This window comes from Ahaetulla prasina, chromosome 4 (genome assembly GCF_028640845.1).
Source record: "Ahaetulla prasina isolate Xishuangbanna chromosome 4, ASM2864084v1, whole genome shotgun sequence".
Lineage (NCBI taxonomy): Eukaryota > Metazoa > Chordata > Lepidosauria > Squamata > Colubridae > Ahaetulla > Ahaetulla prasina.
In genome coordinates this window covers 121,227,844-121,241,481 of record NC_080542.1, presented here as the reverse complement: position 1 = coordinate 121,241,481, position 13,638 = coordinate 121,227,844, and the positions used below count along the sequence as shown (strand labels likewise).

At 36.4% G+C, this 13,638-nt stretch overlaps 1 protein-coding gene across 2 annotated transcripts in view; it reads right to left on the bottom strand.

Annotated features, from left to right (window-relative positions):
• Positions 1–13,638, bottom strand: part of CUBN (cubilin) — a 49,267-nt gene that overhangs the window by 8,817 nt on the left and 26,812 nt on the right. For both annotated transcript variants that reach the window (XM_058181695.1, XM_058181696.1), the window contains 8 exons: positions 12,863–12,958; positions 10,851–10,972; positions 10,034–10,103; positions 9,289–9,413; positions 6,121–6,355; positions 4,584–4,765; positions 2,549–2,711; positions 1,915–2,105 (listed from right to left, as the gene is read on the bottom strand). In XM_058181695.1, coding sequence (XP_058037678.1) covers positions 1,915–2,105; positions 2,549–2,711; positions 4,584–4,765; positions 6,121–6,355; positions 9,289–9,413; positions 10,034–10,103; positions 10,851–10,972; positions 12,863–12,958 — 1,184 coding nt within the window. The remainder of the gene's footprint in view (positions 1–1,914; positions 2,106–2,548; positions 2,712–4,583; positions 4,766–6,120; positions 6,356–9,288; positions 9,414–10,033; positions 10,104–10,850; positions 10,973–12,862; positions 12,959–13,638) is intronic.

The window sequence follows — 13,638 nt, the reverse complement described above, 5'->3', positions numbered from 1 at the left end:
TGTATTCTATTCTATTCCATTCCATTCCATTCCATTCCATTCCATTCCACTCCACTCCACTCCACTCCACTCCAAACAAAACTAGATCTCATCATGATGCAATTTAATGTTTTGATTTATGAAACTTTTCCACTTAGACTGTAACTCAGGTGAGATTATTTTGTCTGTTTACCAATATTTGAAAGAAATTAAGAAACTGCTTTTTTATGGTTCTTTTCATGTTTCATAGTTCTTTGGGAAGAAAAACCTTTGTTTTGTATCATGACTTAAGGTATAAATGCACTGTTATTGGTTCAAACTGCTTATTTTAGAAACTGGGTTAATTTGGAGTTTATCTTGGTTTTCAAACAATTCTAAGTTTATTATTTTATTGTTTTTCATTCAAAGCACTCCTGGGAAGAAAAATAAGGTGTAGATTTAATTAATAAGTGTAATATGCAAATCAACAGTTATCAGGAACAATAAAAAGTATCATCAAGTTTGAATTGGAAATCTGCATAAAAGGACTTTAGAAATAAATACACATCTAATAATTAATAAAATTAATGTCAGCCAAGTTGACTGTATTTAGAATCATATACGATTTTTCTTTAAAAATTGAAATTCATATTGGAATAACTTGTAAGTTTTTATATATGTGAAATCTTATATTTAATATTTGCCTTTGTTGTTAATGTAGATCTTATGAGTGCTCCTCTACTATTAAATCTATAATGAAGAGCGGAGTGGGTTCCAAATAATGTCTGTCATTACAAACTGGGATTGATTCCTTATGGAATTCATGTATGCAACTCAGAACACAATAAAACATTTTGTAAGACATAGTCCTGGCAAAGGAAGGCAGCCAACATAGCTTATCTTGATATTCAATTTAATGCTAATGCAGTCTGTTATTAACAGCAGCTGCTTGCAATTACTGCAGGTTCTAGTCCCACCAGGCCCAAGGTAGACTCAGCCTTCCATCCTTTATAAGGTAGGTTTATAAAATGAGGACCCAGATTGTTGGGGGCAATAAATTGACTTTGTATATAAATATACAAATAGGATGAAGACTATTGCTAACATAGTATAAGCCGCCCTGAGTTTTCGGAGAAGGGCGGGATATAAATGCAAATAAAAAAAAAATTGACACTTCATAAACATGAGTACCATCATAGCTGGATAATAAAGACTAAGTGGAATAGATAATATCTGCTGCTCATGAACTTTTGTTATATTCTGTTAATTTCACCAATCTCTTGTCCTCTGTAGATGTTGGACCCTGATGAAATTGATAATCTCTTGTATACCTTTCCTATAATATATTTTTAAAGAATAGATTGTCTTACTTTTCCTTCTTTCTCGCAGCTGTAAACCTCTTCAGTAATATCTAGAAAATTTTCCACTGAATTACAACCATGGTTTACAGGTTTATACTAGCTCCTCAAAATGAACAACATTTCTGTTTTTTCGAAGTGTTTGGGCTGCTCTCTTTCAACTTAATAGATGACAGACAGAATTTTATGATATCCATTTCACTCCTTAAAATCCTTCATGCAACCAAAATTGAACAGTTTCCAAATCTTGCAATATATTGGCCAAAAATATTAACCCAAAACTTTCTGGTGATACCATGACATCATCAGCCACACCATCTTGCCACCCCTCTTAGGCTAAAATGGATTGTTTTTCTGCTTTAAACTTTTCCCCTGATGTCCTTTTCTCTGGAAGCTGGTTGATATTAAGAACACAATGAAATGGAAATAATCTCTTCTAGACACTTGGGGCAGGCTAATTTCCCCAGAAAACCTTTTCTTCATTTCTGAAAAAAAGAAAAGAGAACTAATCCCAGATTTATTATTATTATTTATTCGATTTTAGATTCATCTAATTTGTCCTTCACCATTTTTAAAAAAAATAGGATCTTATAATTACCTCAATATAGTTCCGAGAGCAGTTATGATGTCTTTCCAGCTCTAGGTGTGTGAAATTCAAGTAGATTTTTTTATTGGGTGGCTGTCGGATGATATAAACACATTGTCTGTTTTTCAGATAAGAATTGGGCCAGTAGGGAGACATGATGATCCCATTGCTATCTGTATAGTTTCCTCCACAGTTGGGATCCACTACATGAAGAACAATTTAAAAAGATAACTCACAATGGCACTGAAAAAGAAGATTTATAATCAGTCTTCAAGCTTACGACCATCCTAGCAACTCTGCAATCATGTAATCACATTTGGCAACTGGCATGCATTTACAAAGGTCACAGTATTGTGCAGTCACTTGCTTGCCATTTATGACTTTCATAGCCAGCTTCTGATAAGCAAAGTCAACGGGCAAATCAGCAAGAAGTCACAAGTTGCAATCAAATAATATTATCCTTAATAACAGCAGCCAGAACTGTAATGTTTCTCACTTAACAACCACAATGCTAGGAATGAAGTTGCTGATCCCAATTACAGTCAGTGAATAAGAAGTATCTGAATATGCTTTGCTCCAGTACAGGATGTAGTCTAACATAACTGAAAGGTACCAGATGATGACCAATAGGGGCAAATACACTTACCAGGTGATGTTATGTATGCGATATGGAATCCTCTATCGTTATCAAAACCATTGGAATGAAAATGTACCCAAGCATATGGACCAGTGGTTTGAAGAGGAGGTGGTAACCAAGTAGTGCAATATTTCCCAAGGAGGGGATCTTGTGAGATAAGGCCATCTCGAATCTAAACAAAAACATGCCATCAGGTAATTGTTATATTTTGTCAAATGTAGATGTACCATCAGTATCTAACATCAAAATCATATCTATTTTCTCTATTATTTCTATTTTCTCTATTAATTATTTTTTTACAATATTTCATATTGCCTATAATAAATTAATTTCAACAACCCCGATACCTATTGTTCTGTCTGATGCTATTCAACTGATCTAACGTCTGTGTCATGGACTGCGAGCCATTTGATCTAGTGGTTAACACACCAGACTAGAAACTAGAGTTTCAAGGGCCCAAGAAATCAGGAGATTCAGGCAGTTCAAATAAGTATAAAGATTTATTGCAAGCGTTAATTCTCTACAAGAATTTTGCCAAGTGACTATTAAGGAAAATGCACGGGAGTTAAGAATAGAAAGGAATTCAAGGTGACTGGACTTAGACTTTGGGTTCAGCCCCACATACTTCTGTTTCCCAAAAAAATAATTGAATAAGGATTGTGCAAATAAATTCATCCTAAACTCCCCATGAACTATGATTCCAACCCTTTTTCCTGGGGGTGTTCATGAGCTAAAGATATTTCTTCCTACTCTTTCCCATCATATTCAGACAGAAGACCACGTCCATCATGCTCAAACTCTAGAGCTGCGGATTTGGACTTCACATTTCTCTGGCTTCCACTGCTAATAACTCTAGCTAAAAAGCTAGTGATATTTATTAAATTGACCAATCCTTAAGAGTTTCATGATACCAACATTAAAAATAACAGTGGATGTTTGGCTGTTTAAATGGTAGTTTACATTATTAACCCTTCCGGAGATGCACCTGGTTAAATATAAGAGGTTTGTTTTCTGTATGCATATGATTCAAGAAGTGTTTGAGAAATACTTATTTCCACCCATTGCTTCTTGTTCTATCCTCAGGTGCTCTGGAGAATAGTTTGACTTCCTCTTCTTTGTGGCAACCCCTGAGATATTGGAACACTGCTATCATGTCTCCCCTAGTCCTTCTTTTCATTAAACTAGACATACCCAGTTCCTGCAACTGTTCTTCATATGTTTTAGCCTCCAGTCCCCTAATCATCTTTGTTTCACTTCTCTGCACTCTTTCTAGAGTCTCCACATCTTTTTTACATTGTGGCGACCAAAACTGAATGCAGTATCCCAAGCCTTACCAAGGCATTATAAAGTGATATTAACACTTCACGTGATCTTGATTCTATCCCTCTGTTTATGCAGCCTAGGACTGTTGGCTTTTTTGGCAGTTGCTTCACACTGCTGGCTCATATTTAAATGGTTGTCCACTAGAACTCCAAGATCCCTCTCACAGTTACTACTATTGAGCAAAGTACCACATATACTGTACCTGTGCATTTTGTTTTTCTTGCCTAAATGTAGAACCTTACTTTTATCACCATTGAATTTCATTTTGTTAGACAGCGCCCAATGTTCAAGTCTGTGAAGATCCTTCTATATTTTAAGCCTATCATCTGGAGTATTTTAATATAAATATCATGAAAAAATACATATTTACATTTAAGTCTATTGATATATTATTTTCTAAAATTATAAAATCTATTTGTGTAGACTGTGCAATACTATAATCTGGAAAATCAATGGTATAGTGTTCAAGAAGTGTATATGGCTAAGTTCATATATGACACAAGGGTTTCAATATTGAAGCTGATAATATGATTTGTAACTGTCGTTTAATATTTTTTGAGCACGTTACTAGATAATTTATTGGCTAGAACATGGCAACCAAGATTAAATGCGATGTGTGAACCCTTCTTATATATACAAAATTTTCTATTTAGATTATTTAAGTCATGGAAATTAAAAAAATGTGCTGTTGCTATCCATTTATTTTTCAAATTATTTTTACCTCAAGATAATCTTGGGTACAGTTATCATGATGTTCAAGACTCAATACACCAAAAGCAAATGTAATAAGAAGACCAGGATTAGTTGAAATGATCCAATAACAATCTCTATTGGGAGGATAGTTGCCAGGATAGCCGGGTGAATTAATTATCCCATATGTACTGTTCAGTTCTCCACCGCATTCTAAAGAAAAAGAAGGAGGTAAAGGAGAAAATTTAACTAAGTTAATTACTTCCCTTTTTAATATTTTCATTGCAGGTCATAAGTTCTGGAAGCTGTTTCAAATTTTCCATTCATTAAGACTATGACTGTGATTATCATCGCTGGTAGTCATATCATATTTAATATGGGGCATTGGTCATCTTATTTTGTTAGCTGCTTGAAGTACAAACTATTCTTTCTGAATTTTAATTCAAATGCAAGGGGAAAAATGCCTTGAAGAGCATTTCTACTTTGTCTTCATCAGACTTGGATGAAGGGAAGGCAACATGACCAAAACCAGGAAGTTATAATCCAACATATCTGGAGAGGCCATCATGTCAGAGAACAATCACTTCTACTGTGATGCTGCTCTATTGGAATACCAAGCTATCCAGCAGAGCTAAGTTTTTAGGCTGTTCTGGAAGGTCAGGAGGGAGGAGCTGACCTCACTGGAGGAGGTGGCAAGATGTTTCAGGGGACAGATGCAACAGCAGAGAAGATGCTTCTCCTGAACCGCCAGCCATAACAATTGAACTGACAGGGCCCGCAGTAAGCAAGGGGCAAAGCAATCTCAGTTGGATGAGGCTGTCCCTCAAATAACCTGGACCCAAATAGTATAAATATTTTTCTTAAAATCTTTCCTGAATAGGAACTAGGAATGTGTGATTCAAGCTGTATTTGTGCTTGGAATTCTGAGTAAACCATATCTCACTCAAGCTACCATATACTAATAGCTCCCATTTCATCCAAGTTACTGAGGATGTTATCTAGTCTGATATTGCAATGTCTGCAAGAAGAAAGACAAACTCCGAGTTACAACAACAGGAAATCATTACATTAAGAGTTTAGCTTACATTTAAAAATGTTTTTCTATAAAATTATATTAGGATTCTATAATTACTCAATTAGTTGTGTACCTCAGATTTTAATTCTATTCTATTAGAAGTGCACTGAATGGATTTATTATTTTTGCCAGACTGTAATGATTCATTTCGTTGTGGCTTAGCATGCTATATAAAACTACTGAAGCTCTAAAACCACGTCTTAAGATTGAAGTATATAACTTGTTATCTAGGATGGCATTCTTCCTCCCCTCACCAGAAGTGCATACTCAGGCCATAATAGGTTTTAATCCTATTAAAACTAACAAGTAGAGTTTTCTCCAACTACCATTACTTGGAGGTTAGCTTCTAGCATACATCAAAATTTTATACATTCAATCAATAGAAATTGCAGTTTCCTGGCTTAGGGCACAACCTGGATATGTATCCAGCCAGAGCTTAAATCCTTGACTTTTAAGAAACAAAATATTGCTCCTTACAAAAATATGATCTTACTAGGCTGTTGAGACTCCCAGTGAACTGTAAACCCGTTCCCACTAATCATGTGCTCAGAATGAAATGAAAAATACAAAGAATTGTGACTGCTAAAAAGCTGCTCTGGTTGATGTGGTCCACAGTATTTCCCCAGCATATTTGCAGATGTTGACTCCCCATCATGAATCTGGAGATAATCAAATCTACAGCCTTTACTCCCGTCCAGCAGAAAGAATGAGAAAGTGATGTGTAGAATCTAGGAGGAAAGAGTAGAGAATGATTTCATTGGGTATTTTTTTTCATTTCCCAGGAGAAAGTCAATTCTGCAAGATGATTAGATTTCATTTGTACAATTAAACTGTACACCTACCTACTATCTATAACTGTCTCTCGTGTTCTACAATTTCTTGATATAGCCCAGAAGGATTGAAGTCAAGGGAACTTTACTGGTCAAGGGAAGATATTACAGACCATTACCACAGATCCCAAAACAGAACAATTTAATCCCAGACACTATTAATTATTCAGTCACCTGATAACATTTTATTATTGTGTGGTTTAATTGTTGCACTATTAGCCTTAGGAGATCTGCATTCATATTCCTTATCCCCTGTCTGTTCATAATAATCCTTTATAGCCAATTCAGAAATTATATATGCAAGCAACATTAGTATAACAAATTAATGTCCTCATGGATATTATCTTGTTTCATTACATATAGAAGTTATTTCTAATTCGATGTCTTTTAGATGTATTTGACTTCAACTGCCAGACTTCTCAGCCATCACAAAATCTAAAATCCATGTTGGAAGAACACAAAGTGGAAAAAGGCAGTCTTAAAACAATTTAGAAAGTAGTTTCATGAATATGTTGATTTTGGTATAACATAGTCCTTGAACTTAATTTATATACATTAGGAAGCCATGTTATGATTTGTAAATCATCAAGATTAAACAAATTCAATTTACTGTAGTTTTAACTCGCTTCTATACCATTGCAGTTAATTAATTTGCATAATGATTTCAAAAAGTCATGAAAGTAGTATAAATCATTGCAAACAAGAAATTGAATATTATTATCATTGCTTTCTCTAGTACCACTGATGAAACAAAAGTCTTGAGAGATATCTGGACAGAAATTTGGTTTATTGCATTACAAACTCTTTGGGGTTGGAGGTTAAACTGAGATTTCAGTGTATGATTATTATTGAGCAGTTATTCTATGAGCAGGAATATTAGTATGATTTTTCATGGCAAGAGTCAGATTTTTCCATTAAGACAAGCTTGCAATCTTGACACTCCACTTAGTATATGATGTCTGTTTGGTAGATAGGCTTTATTATACAACTTGCCCAAATCACCAAATGAATTTTTTTGGCTGGTATAGATGTAAATGGAAAATGGAAGAAGTATGTTCCGTCCCATAATTGGGTAGACCAGATTGCCCTGGTGAACTGGTCCCACCGAAGAAAAAACAATCTCTCCCCTGGTATAACCAACAAAGCAAGAAGAGCCCATGGCTTAGAGCAGTGTTCTCAACCTTTATAGTGCTGTGACCCCTTTAATACAATTCCCCACGATGTGGCGACCCCTTAATACAATTCCCCATGATGTGGCGACCTCAACCATAAAATTATTTTCGTTTTGAATTTATCGTGCCTGGAGCCCTATTGGCTAGCGATCTGAACTGCTTGCGATGCCTTGAGAACGGAGGCATTAAAGCAGAGACTCCTCCCCTATTAAGTTTATTGCGCCTGAAGCCAGATTAGGATAGCGATTGGGAGTGATTGCAGCTGGCTTGAGAGGGAGACATCAGAGCAAAGATTTCTCTCTTTTTTAATTCATCGCGCCTGAAGCCGAATTTGGCTAGTGATTTGAAGAACCTGCAGCTAGCTTGTGGAGTCAACCATTGGAGCACGATTCTTCGACTCGCAAATATACTTCCCATATTTCCGATGGCCTTAGGCGACTCCTGGCAAATCATCATTCAACCCCCAACGGGGTCCCAACCCACAGGTTGAGAACCACTGGCTTAGAGGTATATCTACGTAATATACAAGCAGCCGGGGTTTGAATCCCAGAAAGGGTAGGGCTAGCTGATGAGACCTAAATAGCTTGAAATACCATATTTTTCAGAGTATAAGACGCTCTGGATTATAAGACGCATCTTTTTTGGGGAGGAAAACAAGAAAAAAAAATCTGTCTCTGCCTCCCAGCAATTTGCCTCCTTGCAGCAAACAGCAAAACAGCCTGCTTTAGTTTCATTATCATTTTCAGCACAACCTGATTAGCACAAGAAAAAAATCTGCCTCCCAGCAATTTGCCTCCATGCAGCAAACAGCGGAGACCTGCACAGCAATAGGCAACAGCAATGCCTGCAGCCTGAAACAGCTGAGGGTCGGGAGGCCGATCCAGCCGACAATCAACTGCTTGTGCTAATCAGGTTGTGCTGAAGCTGAAATGGGCTGTTTACTGTTTGCTGTAAGGAAGTAAATTGTTGGGGGGCAGAGACCAAAGGGTGGGGGCCAGCGGGTGGGCCGGGTTACATTCAGTGTATAAGATGCACCTAAATTTTCACCCTCTTTTAGGGAGAAAAAAGTGCATCTTATACTTTGAAAAATATAGTAGATCTATACTAGTCTCCCTTTATTTCTTTGTCAATAAAATATAAATTCAACATGTGAAGGAAATGTTTACATCACCCAAGACAATTTATTTGGATTTATCTCTTCCCCCAACTATCCTGGAAATTATCCATTTTTTGCTAATTGTATATGAACCATAATTGTGCCTTATGGGATAGCTGTAGAACTACAGTTTGAAGATATAGTTGATATTCTGCCTTCACTCCTTTATTTACACTCCCTTTATTTCTTTGTTGGTAAAACATAAATTTAACACAAAAATAGTTTGTCACAAAAGCGACTGCCTGTGAAGGCCCCTGGAGCTGAAAGGCGAAAATGGAAGCAGTATGCTCCGTCCCATAATTGGGTAGACCACGTTGCTCTGATATGCTGGTCCCACTGGAGAAAAAACACTTTTAGATGTGAACTTACATTCACCCAAAAAATTTTAATAGAAAATTTGTGAATCTATAACAAAAGTATATTGCTGTACAAAATAATTATATATAAAACCTTTCCCCCAATTTTGTTATTGTCCTATTGTTTCCAGGTTTAACACTCTTTACCTTATTATAATTGGTCCTGACAACCCAATTACAATTGACCTGTTGATTATATTCCACATATCCTAAATTGTTAGGGTAACTGAATGATCCTGAGGAGCCAGTAAGGGATCCTCCACAATCTGCAACTGAGGAAAAAAATGAAGAGTTAGCCTATGCAAACCTATTCATAACTTTTCTGGAAATACAAATCTCAAGATTCCTTGTCCATTATGGCTTGGGATATATGAGTTATAGCTCTCAGAGAATGGGTTAAGCAGGGTTAGTTGCAGCAGTTCCTTTCATGAAAACCATCGTCCATTCTCAATTATTATAGCTATTCAACCTATATACTGAAGCTTACTGTTCAGATTATCTTTCTTCCTAAATCTTTCTGTGATGAGTCACATTAACAAAAGATCAATTATCTAAAGCGGTGTTTCTCAATCTTGGCAAAAAGATGTATGGATTTGAACTCCCAGAATTTCCCACACAGTTCAATTGAAGTCCACACATCTTAAAGATGAAGAAACACTTCTGTAGGGAATACCAGCCTTGGAATGGTTCATTGAATCAACAACTCTCTCGTCAACAAACAAGACTTCTACATCTTGCTATTGGCATTATATTGCATTACAATGAGTTATTCATTTATTTTGCTGGATATTGACACTGCAGTCCAGTTCAACTATCTTACATTCACAAGAGTAGCCATTCACTCCAGTAATGCAGCTTCTTCCATAGTAACATGGATTTCTGGAACACTTACCTATGTTTTCTGAACAGTTGATACCAATCCAACCAGGATCACACTCACAGTTATAGCCAGAGACTGTATCCTGTAAATATTAACCCAAACAAAAAAGAAATTTAGTGCTGTAAGCATGCATCATTTCCCAGCAGAACCCAATTTCATACAGTAATTCTCTACGTGTTGAGGTATTGTGATCTAAATTCAAACTATACTTGGTTTTTTTTTCACATGCTCAGTCATGAATCTTCAGACAGCTTAGGAACTAGCCAATCTTGCTTATAGGTATTTTGCAAATTTTAAGGGATTATTTTTGTATATTTGGTGGCAGTGTGATGAAGGCTAGCAAAACATTAAAGTTTGGACCTTTAATTTGTTTCTTACTCTGTGTATATGTGTGTGTTTATGTATCTTGAGTTATTTAACCATGGTTTGTGTTTAAATCTAGAATCTTGGCTTTTTCCTGACTTGCAGCTGGGTGGGTGTGCTCTATCACTTCTTTAGGTTTGTTGGCAGACACCAAGCCTTAATAATTTTGCTTGTCTAAACAAACGGCTTAATGCAATATTTAAATCCAGGCAACATATAATTGAAAAGATACTAATAAAAATACGATAGAATAGCATAGTTAATATAATAATGCATTGTAATATATCATTAGCCTAATAATGTAGTATAATTCATATAACAATAATACATTGATCAATAACATTTTCGATATCTATTGATAAGATAGATGTGATCTGACAAGTACAAGTCTATATAATCAAAGTTTAACAACAGCACTGAAGATTTAATACTTCATGTTCATAAATTCACTTTTAAAAACACATACAACACATTGTCCATTTTCACAAGGGTTGTGTGTTTGGCATATGATGTTCAGGGCAAAACATCCATTTGAACCATAACCATTTCCAGTGTATCCATCTGGGCAAACACAATTAGGTACAGGACCTATAAATAAAAAAAAGGAGGAAAGCAAAACTATCATCTAAATTTGCTTTGGGCACCCTTATTTTCTGCTAGTTTAATAACATAATTTTTCATTATCTGAGAGTACCCAAAGGTTATACTAGCATCTATGCCAGAAAATGAAGAGACCAGAGCTGTGAACAGAGAAGAAAGTAATAGGAAATGCCAAAGGGGAAGATGTCTGACCAGCTAGAGTCAGTAGCTACATTAGCTAATGTGAAGCATTAGGAAAATAATAGCAATAGCATTTAGACTGATTTGTCACTTCATAGTGCTTTACAGCATCCTCTAAGCAATTTACAGATTCAGCATAATGCCCCCAACAATCTGGGTCCTAATTTTACCAACCTTGGAAGGATGGAAATCTGAGTCAATCTTTGGTCAGTCAGGATCGAACTAAGGATCGAACTCCTAACTGTGGGCAGAACTAGCCTGCAATACTGCATTCTAACCATTGTGCCATCACACTACATGTCAGATACTGAACAATGTTGTTAGTGTATTTTTTATAAAGAAGACAAATGGAGGTGTTATTGAAATTTGGGAGTCTCTCCCAAAGAAATCTGAGTTGTGTTCCATAAACTTTGAGTGGGTTAGGAGACACCAACACATTGTATCTCTTCATATAGCACAATGTTTGCAGCTAGCCCTGAGTACAAAGCTTCTTTGTAGTATAAATCAGATGAAGAGCATAGCGTTCCATTTGAATCTCTGTATGTTTTAGAAGACAATCCTCTTCCTTCTGTACTGAAGCTAAAAAGATTACAAAATGGATGCACCCAACTCCAGATGTTTAGGGCGTATATTTCTTGGAGTTATTGCTCCAGCACAATTGGAAAGCATAGGTTCCATTTAGGCAGAGTTTCTCAACTTTGTCAACTTTATGTGTAAACTTCAACTTTGGCCCAAGGGGTGCTAAGATCTGGCCCACAAGGCCACCCTGAAAATAGCAAAGGACTAGTCCACAGGCTCTGCCATTGAAAACAGAGTTGTTGAGGGCTGCACACAGCCCTTGCGGGCTCCATTTTCACTGTCAGAGGGTTGTAGGAGGCCATTGCAGCCAAAAAATGGAGCTCTGGAGGCTGTTGTTGCTGACAGAGCACTCAGGCCACCACAGCCCCCCTGATACAAGTGACATCATGCTGTCCACACTCATCCCGGCCCCCTGAGATCAAGCACAACCATGATGCAGCCCAGCATTTTTCACTTGTAAGTTTTGAGCAATGTCTTTTTTGATTTGCATTTTATTTGCCACATTTAAGCCGTTTACTGCCCAAGGAGCTTAAAGGATAAGTATGGTTTTCTTTCTTCCTGTTTTACCTTCCCAAGCCTTCATAGCAACTTAGAGGGAAGGTAACAAATCAGCTAATATGTCTTTTTGGCTGAATGGAGTTTTGAAGCAGGATTCTCAGGATTCTAGTTCAATTTCATAATCTTCTCTTTTCATTGAGCACTCCTCCAAGATCAGCTCTCAGGATTGGCTCTCATTTCATTTGTCTGAGGACCCACTTGGAGGATACAGTTGTGCCAGTTATGTGGCCTGTCCTGCGCACTCTAAATAAGCTTTGTCAAATGAACAAGTTCAGTACTCTGGAAGTTAAAATTTAACTGCCAGCTTCAGTATACAAAATGGAAATTGGGTACCATCTTGTCTGGAATATCAGTTTTTCTCAACCTCAATCATCTTTAGGATATGTGGGTTCCACTCCCAAATTTCCCAGACAAAATATTGGGGGAAATTTGGGGAATTGGAAGTCTTGAGGAAATCTTCAAATTCCTCAAGTTGAGAAATACTATTTTAGATAAGGAAAGGAAAAATTTTTCTGGCTAGATATAGCCTTCATACAAACTTAGTGTTGTTTTCAATATTACCTGATACACTGTTACATACAGCAAGTGGATGGCAGCCCCCATTGTCGACTGAGCATATGTTAACCAGTGTGCATACTTTTCCATCACCTTCATAACCTGATTTAAAGAAAACAGTAAACTTATCGAGCAGTGATGGCATGTGATGGTGAAGTAAAAATAAATACTGCTCTTAGATAACAGTGTTGAGTGAACACTGGCAAACTGTTTCACAGATTTCTACATTCTAGGAAGAGGCTCAGATTCTCCTGATGTCAGTACAAGGCATTTAAATTAATTTGCAGCAGTTTATAAATCAGAAGGAGAATCAAATCTTATGACTTTGACTATATTAAATACTGCACTTCACTTCATTGGTTCAAGACATCCTTGTTTCTCTGCCAAAATACCAGTTACTATACTAACACAAAATGCATTAAAAAGGAACAGTGTGGTGATATCCATGATGAACATGGATTGATGAAGTGTTCCATAAACAGAACATGCAAATAACTTGGTAACCTTCAACTATGGATTAAAATATAATAATATTATCCCTTCAGCTGTTATGGAAGGAAATTCTTTAAAAAGGAATGTAATTTGCACCTCCATACAAAATGATGTTAACTTATTCATTCATTTAAAAAGTCAGTCAAGATCTACTTTCTTTTAACCTGTAAAATCCATTATTTTCTGCCTTGGATGATGCAATACTCCATGTTTCTCCCAGCTATCAAATCTCATTTTAAAAAATGCTAGGTTAGTCTTATGTTTGAATATGGCCGAACAGGAGTTATTCC